This window comes from Pteropus vampyrus, unplaced genomic scaffold (genome assembly GCF_000151845.1).
Source record: "Pteropus vampyrus isolate Shadow unplaced genomic scaffold, Pvam_2.0 Scaffold30, whole genome shotgun sequence".
NCBI classification, from domain to species: Eukaryota; Metazoa; Chordata; class Mammalia; order Chiroptera; family Pteropodidae; genus Pteropus; species Pteropus vampyrus.
Window position 1 is genome coordinate 9,611,840 of NW_011888811.1, and position 12,788 is coordinate 9,624,627.

The 12,788-nt window shown below is 42.9% G+C and overlaps 1 protein-coding gene across 1 annotated transcript in view; it reads right to left on the minus strand.

The window, feature by feature from the left end:
* Window positions 1-1,757: 1,757 nt before the first annotated feature.
* The window catches only part of ITK (IL2 inducible T cell kinase), a 50,899-nt gene continuing 39,868 nt past the window's right edge, over window positions 1,758-12,788 (minus strand). Inside the window, exons 9-16 of the mRNA XM_011356788.2 lie at window positions 11,200-11,338; window positions 10,744-10,818; window positions 8,961-9,132; window positions 8,348-8,564; window positions 7,331-7,395; window positions 7,123-7,241; window positions 5,297-5,454; window positions 1,758-3,719 (exon numbers count right to left, since the gene is read on the minus strand). Of these exons, the coding sequence (XP_011355090.1) occupies window positions 3,648-3,719; window positions 5,297-5,454; window positions 7,123-7,241; window positions 7,331-7,395; window positions 8,348-8,564; window positions 8,961-9,132; window positions 10,744-10,818; window positions 11,200-11,338 (1,017 nt within the window). The 3' untranslated portion in view covers window positions 1,758-3,647. The remainder of the gene's footprint in view (window positions 3,720-5,296; window positions 5,455-7,122; window positions 7,242-7,330; window positions 7,396-8,347; window positions 8,565-8,960; window positions 9,133-10,743; window positions 10,819-11,199; window positions 11,339-12,788) is intronic.

Sequence of the window (12,788 nt, forward strand, 5' to 3'; positions counted from 1 at the left end):
CCCACAAAGGACTATATGGAAGCCAGAGGCTTTGTCACCTGTGCCTAACGGTTCTCTGGTGCACAAACTGGCTCCTGCTGTGGACATGGGCATTTGGTAAACTGAAAGGTACAAGGAGAGCTCAACACACCAATACTATAAAAACACAGCTTTTATTTCACAGGGATTTTAAGGGGGAGGAGAATAGCTATTCATTTCTGTCCAACTGTGACTGAAGAATTCCGAATTACAATTTCAATGTGTCACCCACGTAGCAGATGATAGTGAGTGAGCATGGACAATAATCTGGTTCTCGGAGCAAGGCAAGGATCACCTCCAAACTGGTTTCTCCTCTGCCAGCTTTGCCGCTCTGAAATCCACTCACCCTGCTGCTGCCAGAATATATTTTTAAACACAAATTTGACCTTCTCTCCTTGCTCAATGATAGTTTTTTCTATCTATAGGTAGAATATCAATCTTTTAAAAAACATCTTTTTAAACATGGTCCTTGCCTATATTTCTAGGCTCACTTTCAATTTGTCTACTACCCCTTCTATCAACTTACGCTCAGCAATAGTAAACTAATAATAGCTTCCCAATCCATTCTGTTTCCTCTATCCCTCTACCTGGAAACTATTTATCTTATTTCTGACAACTTCTTGCCTTAAAAAAAAAAATCTAAAACTCATCTTCACAACTGAGTCAGACATATCCTCTGTGACAGAGCTTCCCAAACTTTAATCTGCATATGTTCATCTATGGATCTTGTTAAAATGTAGATTATCGTTCGGCGGGTCTCAAGGTAAAGCTGGAGAATATGTATTTCTCACCAGCTGGCCGTGCTGCTATTGCTGGTCCAGGGATCACACTGTGACCAGCAAGGTTCTAACAAGTTTCCCCTGATATTATTCTTGTTTATATGCCCGCCTTCCCAACCACACCTGGAGTTTCTTAAACGTAAAGACTGTGCCTTTTTTAAATCTTTGTTTCTGTAGCACTCAGCACATAAAAACATAAAAACATAAAAACCTAAGCAGCATTTGAAATGTACTTGTTGAACAAATGTTGAGCGACATAGAGTCTTTACTTGTCTGTGGGACATGAAACCATGTAACCACTTTTATTTAAGGAAAATGTTTGTTGTTCGACATTTGGATAAATATGGAACTCAGATCATACACACCATAGTTACCAAAACGTACAACTTTATTTGCTGGGCCCGATCTTTAACTTCGTGTGCTTTACAAAGGGTGAGATATTTGTAACATTTTAATTGTGAACACTAGCAATGACTGTACACTAATAAATATTCAGTCTATGCATATATAAATACATAGTCTCAAAAGGTACAAGAGGCAAAATCTACAAAATGTATCTGGAATTGAAACTTTCTATAAGAGAATTCCCTGTGACCACATGGCACCATTTTCAAAATGTGAGGGGTGGAAGGAAACGGGCAGGAAGCCCATTTTGCAGGATAGGACATTGGGAGGTAAATTATCGACATGAATTCAGTTAAGGCCCCAGTGAATCTGAGCTTAGACAAGATAATACCATGCAAGAGGGATTTTTCTAAACCGGACCACAGAAATTAATCAATTCTGATGTTTTCCCTCTAGGCTGGATGTTTCAGAAATCTGTAGTTGAAATTTCCAGAAGAGAATTACAAAATGCCAGAAAATACACAGGGATGATTTTGGATAAGTCGAATAAGATCATCTTCTGAGTTCTGTCTTGAGGCTCCCAGTTTCACAATAATTATAGCTAAAAGTTATGCATCTGACTCTCTGACTGGTCAAAATATCACATGATTTAGAAAAAGATGATTGCAATGGCATCCAATAATCGCTCCTAGAGTTTTATCTGAACACTGTGGGAAAATTAACTCTCTCTTACATCAGGGAGTACTCTTCCCCACCAAGTGTCCAAGAAGACTGCTGCCAGCTCAAAGTTGGAATGATAATTAAAGGAAGCATTTATACTTCTGCAGGAGAATCTTTCCAAGCTGCTTTGAAGCTCTCCTATAAATCCTTCATGAGACATGATGACTCTGGTGGGTTAGGTGAATCAAAGGGTTAATTAACTGAGTGAGCTCAAACTCATTAACTCCGACAAAAGGGAGGCTACAGATTAGTAAAGAGAAGCTCTTACTCCAAGCTGGAGTGCTACAGTGCCAACCACAGTCGTCTGTGTGGGATCAGTATTACTTGCTGGTGATGCTTCGTTGATGTCTTTGTTGGTTTTCTCTGCCTTTCCTCTCTGCTGTGTTTCTCTCCTCTGCAATCCCTTTCATTTTCAGTAAAAGGCAATGTTGAACAGGAATAAAGAAAGCGAACTGGAGTCAGGTAGCTGTGGGCTAGAATCCAGCTCTATACTGCCTAGCTCTGTCACTTCTGGGAGGTGTCCTGGATTTTTAAAGCCTCTGTTTACTATCTGTAAAATGGGAGTAAAAATACTATCTCACGGGGTTGATGTGCATGCAGGGTAAGCTCAGCAAATATTCACTTTGAATATTTAAGTGCTCAGTGAACAGTAGGCATCCTTGTGCATCTTAGGAGCATCCCACTCAGTGCCTGACTCAGTTTCCATGCAGATTGTTTGAGCAAGAACACACCTCTTGTTCTTCTCCCCCAATTCTGGGAGACTTAAAGTCTCAGCCTTACGGTTGCAAATCTCTAGGGCTTAAACAAGCTACAATTTCTCTGCAAGGCTACACTGCCCAACACGATGCTGCCCTCTGTTGATGAGGGTGACAGAGTGCAGAGAGGGGACTGATTCCTGGAAGGGGTGGAAGTGATGACAGAGTCCTGAGAGTCAGTGTTCAGAAGGAACCACTTCCTCCTAGTATGCCTCTGGAAGCATTCTATGCCGAAGGGAAGGCATAGTCACCTGCCTGGCTTAACACATTGGAGTGGTAACAGCCTAAGGCCTTTGTACCAGTTGGTTCCCTATCATCAGAAGCCCTCTTTCTGCCCGGACACCAGATACCTAACTCTCCAAATGTGGGATCGAAATTATTGACTTGAGTCCATCGTGCTCCCTTCAAGGAGAGAGGTGGCAGTGTACTCTGAGTAAAACCTCATAAAGCTGTTTCTCAGAATATCCGGCCTCTGATGTGAGCAGCTGTTCCATCATCCTCTATGGCAGGAAGCTGTGGCTGACAGCATCATGGCAGAGCTTACTCTTTTTGTCCTTAACTCACAGTTCTCCTTGAAAAAGAGTCATGCTCTTTGTTCCTCTGCCCCATATCCTGGGATTCTGTGTTGTCAGGTGACATAAAAAGTCTTTTGACTATGAATTTTATATCCATGTTTAAAATAATAATAAAAATAATAATCCAGGGTCCTACCCCATTTCTCCCTTTCTCTAAGAAGTGCAAGAAAGGTTGCCTGAAAGCTGTCAGATTGAGGTTTATGCACCATGCAAGATAAGAGGCTGGAAGGAGGGAAGAGACATCGCCGCTGCTCTGGCCTCGCTCCCAGTTCATTGGCTGAGCCTCCTGCCTGTGGCCCAGGGCCAGCTTCTGTCAGGGTGCTGCCTCTATGGCAGCTCAGGGACTGGCACCACAGGCCAGCATCCTCTGGGGAGTCCTGGGCTGGTGGCAGCTTTTAATGCTCTATGGAGGGAGGACTTCCTGCCCCCACTGAGGATCTGCAGCTGAGTCTCTGCTAAAGTCCCGATTCTGCGATTTCACCCAGTTGACTCAAGAGTCTGGAGAAAGGTGGCCGGTCTTCTGGTTTCTAGAGAGGGAAGAAAAGATTCTGAGTTCTTTGTATTTGTGTGTCCTAGCCAGTTCCAATGCAAAGAAGAAATCGATAGCCATAGCCTCTGCTGACTCGGTCCATCCAGACAATGCCATACTTACTATTTGGTGATAAAAAAAAAAAATTAACTATCAAGCCACGAAAACACATGGAAGAATCTTAAATGCATATTGTTAAGTGAAAGAATCTAATCGGAAGAGGTTATATACCATATAATATTAACTATATGACATTCTAGAAAAGGCAAAACTTAGACAATAAAGAGGTCAATATTTGCTAAGGATTCAGGGAGCAGAGAGGAAAGGATATATAAGTGAATTTTATGTGAACAGTGAACAGTGGATTTTATGGCAGTGAAACTATTCTGTATGATACTATAATGGTAGAAATATGACATCATATATTTGTCAAAACTCAGAACTGTACAACACAAAGGATAAACCCTAACGTAAACTATGGACTTCAGTAAATATTAAGGTATCAATTGTGGTTGATTAATGGCAACGAATGTTCCACACTAATGCAAAATGTTATTATAGAGGAGGAAGGTATATGGGAAATCTGTACTACTTGCTCAATTTGTCTGTAAACCTAAAACTTCTAAACAATAAAGTCTATTAATTAAAAAAAATCAATAAAAGTGAAAAAAGAAGAAGTGCTAAATAAATGTCAGCCATCATAATTATTATAGTATTTAATTCTTGTAAAATGGACTAGATTAAGTGCCCTTGTTTATGTCTTTATTGTTTGTTTCTTTCTTTTTGATTATGAATGATCTATGAACTTAAGATTTATGAACTTACAAATCAAACATTATTTATTTCTCTTACCAGTAAGAAAGAGGAGGTTTAGATAGAGAACTGTCCAAGATTAATGATTAAGAAATGGCAAAGCTGAGACAAAACTGAAGAATTCGATACTTCTCCAGTTCTACCTTGTTACCCTTCGATGATCTGAATTTGTATTAACTCCCTATTTCAGCAACATTCAGCTGTGGTTTAAACTCAGAATTTCCTAACTCACCAAAAGACATCTAAGACGCATGCTGATGCAGCACAAGGCATATCCTGCAACCCAAATATAGGGATAACTGAGACGTCTGGGAGGGTGCAGAGTAATTGGCATCTCATTCTAAACTGCCGAATGAATAAAATGAACTTTTTAAGTCATTTTACTATTTCCACAGCACGAGTGAACTTCTGATCCCCAGAAGTACATCCAATGGTTTTATGTACATTCAATGGTTTTATGACGCTACACACATTTTTTTTTTCTCAGAAAATTGATGTATTAACATAGGCTTCATCCCCCCGCCTTTCCCTCTGACAACATTTTGATGGCTTCGACATTGTGCAGCAAATCAAATGATGTGTAATGTCACTGCCAGCTCCTTTAGGGGTGGAGAATCTCTCTGGTTAATAGATGCTCAAGGTTACTTTCTTGCTATTCTCTTTTATTCATCGCTTCTGCCTCATTCTTTACAAAGGTTCCTTTTTCTAGGGAAGGGGGGAGACCGTGACGTTGTAGATTATAATGACCTTTCCTTTACTGACCTCTTTCCAGCAATGATTCATGATCTGGTAGATGTGCGAGGAGGCCAGCCGGGGCTTGTATAACCGAAATCCAGTAGTGATGTCTTCCACCACTTCTGAGTTGCTTCGGTTTTCATATGGGATTTTGCCTTCGCTGAAGACTTCCCACATGAGCACGCCTATGAGCAATGGTAAGTGCAGCACAGCTAATGATGAGGTTCACAAATAGCCAACAAACAAACCTACATCTAGGAATCGCAGGCTCCCTGGCATGAAGATGTAGTAGGTGTATTAGGCTGGTACTATTTCTAAAGAACAGAGATTTCTCAACTTTTCTAGAGGTGGAGAACGTTCAAGCTCAGCCCTTCGTTATATGTAACTCAAATGCTACCACTAAAACTTTCAGGGACATAAACTCAAACGTCTACAAGTGATGTAAATGAATGGAGAAGATGAGAGGCGTCATAACAGGGACTGGTGAGGACTGTGAAAACTGGAGATAAAAAATGCTGTCTTAAGGAGACAGCTGTGATTTAGCTCCAGCCAATGTTGGGTACATGGCAACAAGGGCTCGGGACTGCCACATCTTCTCATTTTGAAAAAGAGGTCACAAATAGAGAGTTTTAAAATATAAACTCAATTGGATTTAAAAATACTATGTAGACCAAGCAAAACACATTTTTAGGTTTCCCATTTTTGACCTCCGATTTAATCTCTTTTTCTCTTTTGCCCGAAGTACAGATGTCACAGCTAGCTTTATTGTGTGCTAATACAGTCATAGGATGTCAGAGATTTAATTAGTCAGCTTCTCCCTAGTTTCTACTATTAGTCAATACACTTGGCAAACCCTCTCTTCATACAGAATGGCAAAGTCAAACTCTAATCTGTTCCTGTCCAAAGCATGATTCTTCTTATGATCTGAATCAGAGAGGTGATCTTAGGATGCCACGACAAATCCAGCAAGACTAGTGCTTCCTGCCACAACAACATCATTCATTTGGCCTTTCATTCATGCCCGTTTGCATTTGTTAGAACTTCTAATTCCTCATCATGGCCTCCTTACTTCATCGCCTACTGCTCTCCCAATAAGACAGTGTCCCCCTTCTCTTTGGGCACACCAACATTTTGCACATGCTGGTTCCTCTGTCAGGGCTGCTGTTTCCTGGATCTTCAAATGGGGACAGCGTTCTCTCATCATTCAGGTCTCTGCTCAAGAGTCACCTCCTTAGTGAGGCTTTCCTAGGTCATACTATTTAAAACAGACCCTCCCTCTATCCCAGTCACTATCCCATTACTGTTTTGTTTTATTCATAGCACTTATCACTATCTGACTTATTTTATAGACATATCTATTAGCTTGTTTATATAATTGTTAACTGTCTCCCCTAAAATTTAGGTCCAAGAGAACAGGAGTCTTTCCTACCCTATCCACCACTATATTATGAGCACCTAGACTAGCCCTTGGCATATATATAGTAGATGCTCAATAAATTGCTGTTGAGTAAATACTTATTGAAGATGAAGTATGAGAATATAATATTGGACAAAATATGGTCCCTGGCCTCAAGAAACTTACATTCTAATCTCCCGACAACTCTAGCTTTTGGTCTCACAGCAGTTGTCACCAGAATCCTAAGTTCCCACTCGCATTTTTACACACTGCCATTTCAAAGGTCTCCAAGAACAAAAACGGTAATGAGGAACCCTTCACACTTTTCAGAGCTGTTATTACACACACACCACCAGTGGGGCTCCCTCACCCTCTAGAGATCAGGGGACGTAGAGCTGGCCCTGAAGATGACCCACAGTCCCAGATCATGTGGGTGTGGGGCCGGAACGACACTCACCAAATGACCACACATCCGACTTGCTGCTATAGCGACTGAAAGAGAAGACTTCTGGGGATGCCCACTTCACTGGGAATTTGGTGCCTGTGGAACTGGTGTACTGATCATCAAGGACGAACCTTAGGAGAGAGCGGAGAGAGACTGTCCAAATGTTCTGGGGGCCTGAGTCCCATTCTTGAGACTGTACCAGCACCACATCCCTTCTTACCTTGTCATCCCAAAGTCAGACACCTTGATGACTTGGTTTTCTCCCACTAAACAATTTCGGGCAGCCTGGAGAGGAGACAGGCCAACAGAAAGGAGAATGAAACTGTAATCAGTAACTAAGGTGTCGCCTGTAATCACCGTCCTTTGCTTTTCCATGTGCTGTTGTACGAGGGCATTGAGGAGCTTTACAAACATTAATTAAACTTCACAAGCACCAGATGGAACTTAGCTAGAAAGCTGAATGTGTAAGATCCTTTATCAGGATGAGTAAGTTTCGTCTTTTATTCATTCCCGGGACCCTAATTAGAGGAGAAATCTATGGTGTTGTCTAACCAGTGATATGCTCTAATGCAACCTGATGCGAAAAAAAAAAAAAAAATGTTAACATTAGGGATGATAGGAAGAAACTGTTGCCCATTTGACTAAAATAAGAATGTTTTGAGGTTGCTAATCATCTTACTATTTTTTGATAGAGAGAGTACCTGGTCCCTAATTAGTATCATAAAATGTTTTATTAGAAAAGCCCCTAGTAATAAAAGACTCCGGCAAGTCTCAAATTTTAATGTGCCTACAGTCCCATAGGGGACATGTTAAAATGAATATTTCTGAGCCCTAAAGCCCAGAGATTCTGAGGATGATTTTAGGATCTCCCCAGTGTGATTCTGGTAAATGCTTGGATAACACTTTGAGGAAAACTGCTTGTCTATTCTCATTTTCCCAGGAGGAAACAGAGGCACAGAGAGGTGAAGAAGAAGAGGCTGTTACTTTCATTTAGGGAAAATGTAAACTACATCTGAGAGGGAAAAAGTTAGAGGCGGGGCTGTGATCTGAGTCCTCCTGGGACATTTTCCCATGAGGACATCCCAAAGTGCGTGGAGGAAGGAAGAAGCTGGGAGGGAGAGGGAGATGGACTGCGACCAGTTCTTGACTAATGCATTCCCAGTCTCGGTAGCTCCGCATTTCAGTGTCTGTGCCCCTGTATCCTGGACCTGCAGGTGGCTGTCCCGCGCCCTCCTACCAGGTCTCTGTGGATGACACACGCCTCTTCCAGGTAGGCCATGCCCTCACACACGTCCAGGCACATGCCCAGCAGGGTCTCTGCCGCAAAGAGCCCCCGCTGGCTGCGCAGGTAATCTGACAGGCAGCCGTGCTCCATGAACTCAAACACCAGGCAGATGGGGGCCTGCTCCAGGCACACCCCATACAGCTGGACCAGTTTGGGGTGAGAGAGTTTCCTGGAAAAGAAGGCAAGGGGTGAGATGGTCCAAACTCAGTCTCCTCAAAATGCATTCCCCCCCACCCCCAGATAAAAATCCGTCATTTTAGCTGAGACCTAAAGGATGACAGGGAGTCAGCTGGTATGGGTGAGGATGAGTGGAGGCCAGTGTATCTGGCACATCGTGAGCCCAAGGAGAGATGGGCAGGATGTGAGATTGGGGAGCGGGCAGGGCCAGACCGTGACAGGTCTCGTAGACCATGTGAGGAGTATGATTTTATTCTCCACACCACAGGGAGCCATTGCTGGATTTGAGGAGGGATCTGGCATGACTTGGCATCAGCGTAGTATGAAAGAGCACAGCACAGGATACCCTCCCTGAGGCATCGTTCATACCCTTGTTCTGGGCACTCACATCATGACTTCAGCCTCCTCTATGAAGTCCTCTTCTGACATAGCTCCTTCCTGAATGGTTTTGATGGCTACCTTGTCCTTGTTGAGCCAGTAGCCAAGATGCACCAACCCGAATTGCCCGCTGCCAATCTCCTGCACGAAAGTGAGCTCCGAGGGATCAATCACCCATTTCCCTGGAGGTGAGAGAGAGGGTTTTCTGGGGTTTTCTGGGGTTGGCAAGCAGTAGATACAAGGTAGAAGGATACCAGGAGATCGTATACCCTATGTAGAAGGTTAGCCTATTGTTAATATAACCCAAAGATGGCATATGAGATAAGCCCTAGATTTGGAAATATCACAGAGAGATAAAATTATTATCTTTTTTCCAAACGATATGCATTTAAAACCATGAAAAATGTATGCGGGGGAGAGTACATGGAAAGAGGAAGGAGGGTGGCATTAATCAAAATATTAAAGAAAGTAAATGAAAAGGTTCTTGTAAGGTCCCAACCATTTTCTGTATCCGATTGAAAATTTTTTGTTGTCATTTTTCATACAGAGCAAATTTCATATGAGCAGACCATTCACTCATTCATTTATCCATCGAGAGCTCCCACTGTGTACATGGCATTCTGCTAGCTTAGCAGGGGTAGGAGCATGGAGGTGGAGTCCAAGAGGACCAGTACAGAGGTATCAGCCAGCACAATGTCTGGCACATGGCAGCTCTCGATAAATGTTCAATAAATAAATAAAAGGGCTCTGAATCTCCATTTTCACATTGACAAAATGAGTGGGTTCATAAGATAATCTCTGAGTTCCCATCCAGCATAGACACACTAAGATTCTAGTTATGAGAATTATTTTTCTAAGGAGGCTAAAGAGGCCTTTTCCTTTCCTGATATTTGGTTGAGTACCACAAACAGCTTGGTTTTTACCTCTTTGAGGCAGAGACTCAACAGAAAACTACTGAGTACCTACTGTGTGCCAGATATGGTGCTGGTTAGGGATGAGAGCCCATGGCAAGTAAAATATTACCCTCTGACCACTTGTGTCAAAATCACCTAGGGCACTCATTTAAAATGCAACTGCCACCATCAGGGATAGTTTGGGTAAGTGTTGGGGTGGGTCCAGTAGTCAACACTGTTAAAAAACATCCTGGATGACTTTGATGCACACTGAAGTTTGAGAACCACCAGTCTGGGAGACACCAAATAAAAATCACACAGCCTTCTCAACAGGCACAGTTTGGACCAGGGGATGCAAACCCATTGCCTTTGGGTTCCAGGCAAATAATTACAAGTGGGTGATGATAGTTTCATAGGACAAGAAGGAATAGGGCCTGTGGCACTAGAGATGCATACCTTGCCTAAAAGCATTTAAAAAACATTAGAACTGTGTTATGCAAACAAACACTTCTGGATGTTGCCAGCTTACAGCTCTTGCAGTGGACCCATATTCAACAAACTAGATGATACAGAAGTTCTAGAGGATAAGTGAGAATATAGTGCTAACAGCATTTAGTAGAGTGCTTTGTACAAAGTAAGTGCTCAATAAACACTTCATTGACGAACTCTTAACTAAAACCAGTGGACACTGATTTGGCTTAGATATACCTCTCTTAATCACACATACTGTAACTGTTCATTTGTACACACCATCCACCTGCAGATACACAGTGTACCTGTTCTAATGGTCATTTTAACTGTGAGGAAGAGTTTCATGAAAAGTCCACTCAGATTTGCCCCAGGCCTTTAGAGACATGAGTTTTAGTGCAAATTTATAACATTCCTGAATGCACTGCTCACCGTATCTCAGCCCTGCTGTGACTGGGGCCTTCTGCCTCCAGGAACAAACCGGATAGCGGAGTCGAGTGACCAGGCCTGGGTTGATTCAAAAGCAAAAGGCTATTGTTAGAACTTTACTGTAGCAACTGTTCAAGTTAAATCACCTGGGAAAAAGTATAACCCAATGAAAATGCTGCTTTTATTCTGGAAAACAAATCTCACAGCCCAATCACTGAGATTACACCCTCTCTGAGAAGTCATAATCTCAGGTGGGCAGGTGGTGAAATCTCACATTTTCAACAGCGAAATTGCTAATGGAAAATATTTAATATAATCAAATATTTGTCATCCTCTTCTATTTGTCTATTTAGTTATTATTTAAGGTCAGCTTGTCTGGCATGAAGAAACCAGGTGGGGCGTGTGTCACTTTTCTCCAATTTCCTGTGTGAGGCTCCCATCTTGTCCCTTAGAACTCACCTCCTCCGTTGTGTTGGTGATAATTGATGAGGAGAGGGATGGAATCAAACACATACTTTTCAGCCACATAATATCGCTTGGGATTGTCATTCGTTTCTTTGATGTGATAGTGCTTTATACAGGGGTTGTTCTCACTTAAACGAATGAAACATAAATGCAGTGATTATTGAGAAGCAATGTTTAGACATAAAAATGTCAATCTGGTATCAGATTCCTATTAGCTTTGTTTTTTACCCTCTCATGAGGACGGCAGATATATTTCAACCTGTGTCAGTCTTGACAGGTTGGCCGAAGGTGTTGTATTAAGGACTCTGAGGCTGTATCTGTACCCAATTAGAGTCATTGATGTGATGTTTCTTCTAAAACCATAAAATGGGGAATAGTCTCATATGTGCTACATGTTTGCCTTCCCTGCTCTATGGATTTAACTAACTATCAGTGTATATTAAGGAAGTATCTCGGGCCTCTTCATACTTATTTGAGTTTTCCCTGCAAAGAGTTAACATAGCAGCCCTGACTCCTGTCCTTAGGAAGGACTGCTTCGAGGTTGGCCCTTGGCTGCCATCTGAGAACTTGGATTTTGGGAGGGTTCTCACCATTTTCTAACCAATAAGGGTGGCTCCCTGTGCTCAGATTGTTTGTATAAACAATGTGGTTTATGCTCAGTGCCTGCTTTTTTTCTGGGAGTCTGTAATTTTGCTATGTGCTAGGCAGAGGCTGCCTACGTGGCCAGCCCCTGATGAAAACCTTGAGCAGAGTCTCTCAAGAGTTTCCCTGGTAGATGCCACCTCACCCCTGTTGTCGCAACTTGTTCCAGGAGGAATTAAGCATGTCCAGTGTGACTCCACTGGGAGAGGCCTCTTGGAAGCTTGCGTTTGATTTCCTCTGCGTTTTGCCCATGTGCCTTTTCTCCTTGCTGGTTTTGCTCCGTATCCTTCCACTGTAATAAACCTCAGCCTGGAGTACAGCTATATGCCGAGTCCCATGTGTCTTCCCAGTGAATCACCGAACACGGGGCTGGTCTTGGGGAACCCCAAAACAGCTTTATTTCTTACTCCTCCATCCTACCTTATGGAGTTGCGGGTCACTCTGGCCACTGTCCCCTGTGCAGGGCGGAGGCACAGCCCCTCTGTCACGGGCACTGTGTTCTTTCCCACCCCAGGACAGAACTCTTCCTCTTCAACATGGTCCAGCCCTGCTCTCGCGCACACCCTTCGTCCTCCAACAAGTACTCCCCGGGGATCCCTCAATAATCACTTTTCCTCTCTTCTCTTAATCCTTCCTGGACTTTGGGCTTTGCCAAATTGCTTAGTTCTTATGAAGTTTCTAATTAGAAGAGAACTTGAGACCTGGATAGGCTCTGGGACATTTTACAGAGAAGGAAACTGCAGTGAGAAGCGGGGCAGACGCGTGGGGAGGGTCCTGCCCGCTGGCCGGAGCGGGAATGGGGCTTGACCGCTCTAGCCGCATGGCTTCAGGGACGTGCCAGAGGCTCTTTGAGTCTCAGTTTCTTCTGTGTGAAAGAAGCAGAGAAACACCTGCTTTGGGGCTTATTAGGATTAGACATGGTCTGTAAAGCTCTGGCACAT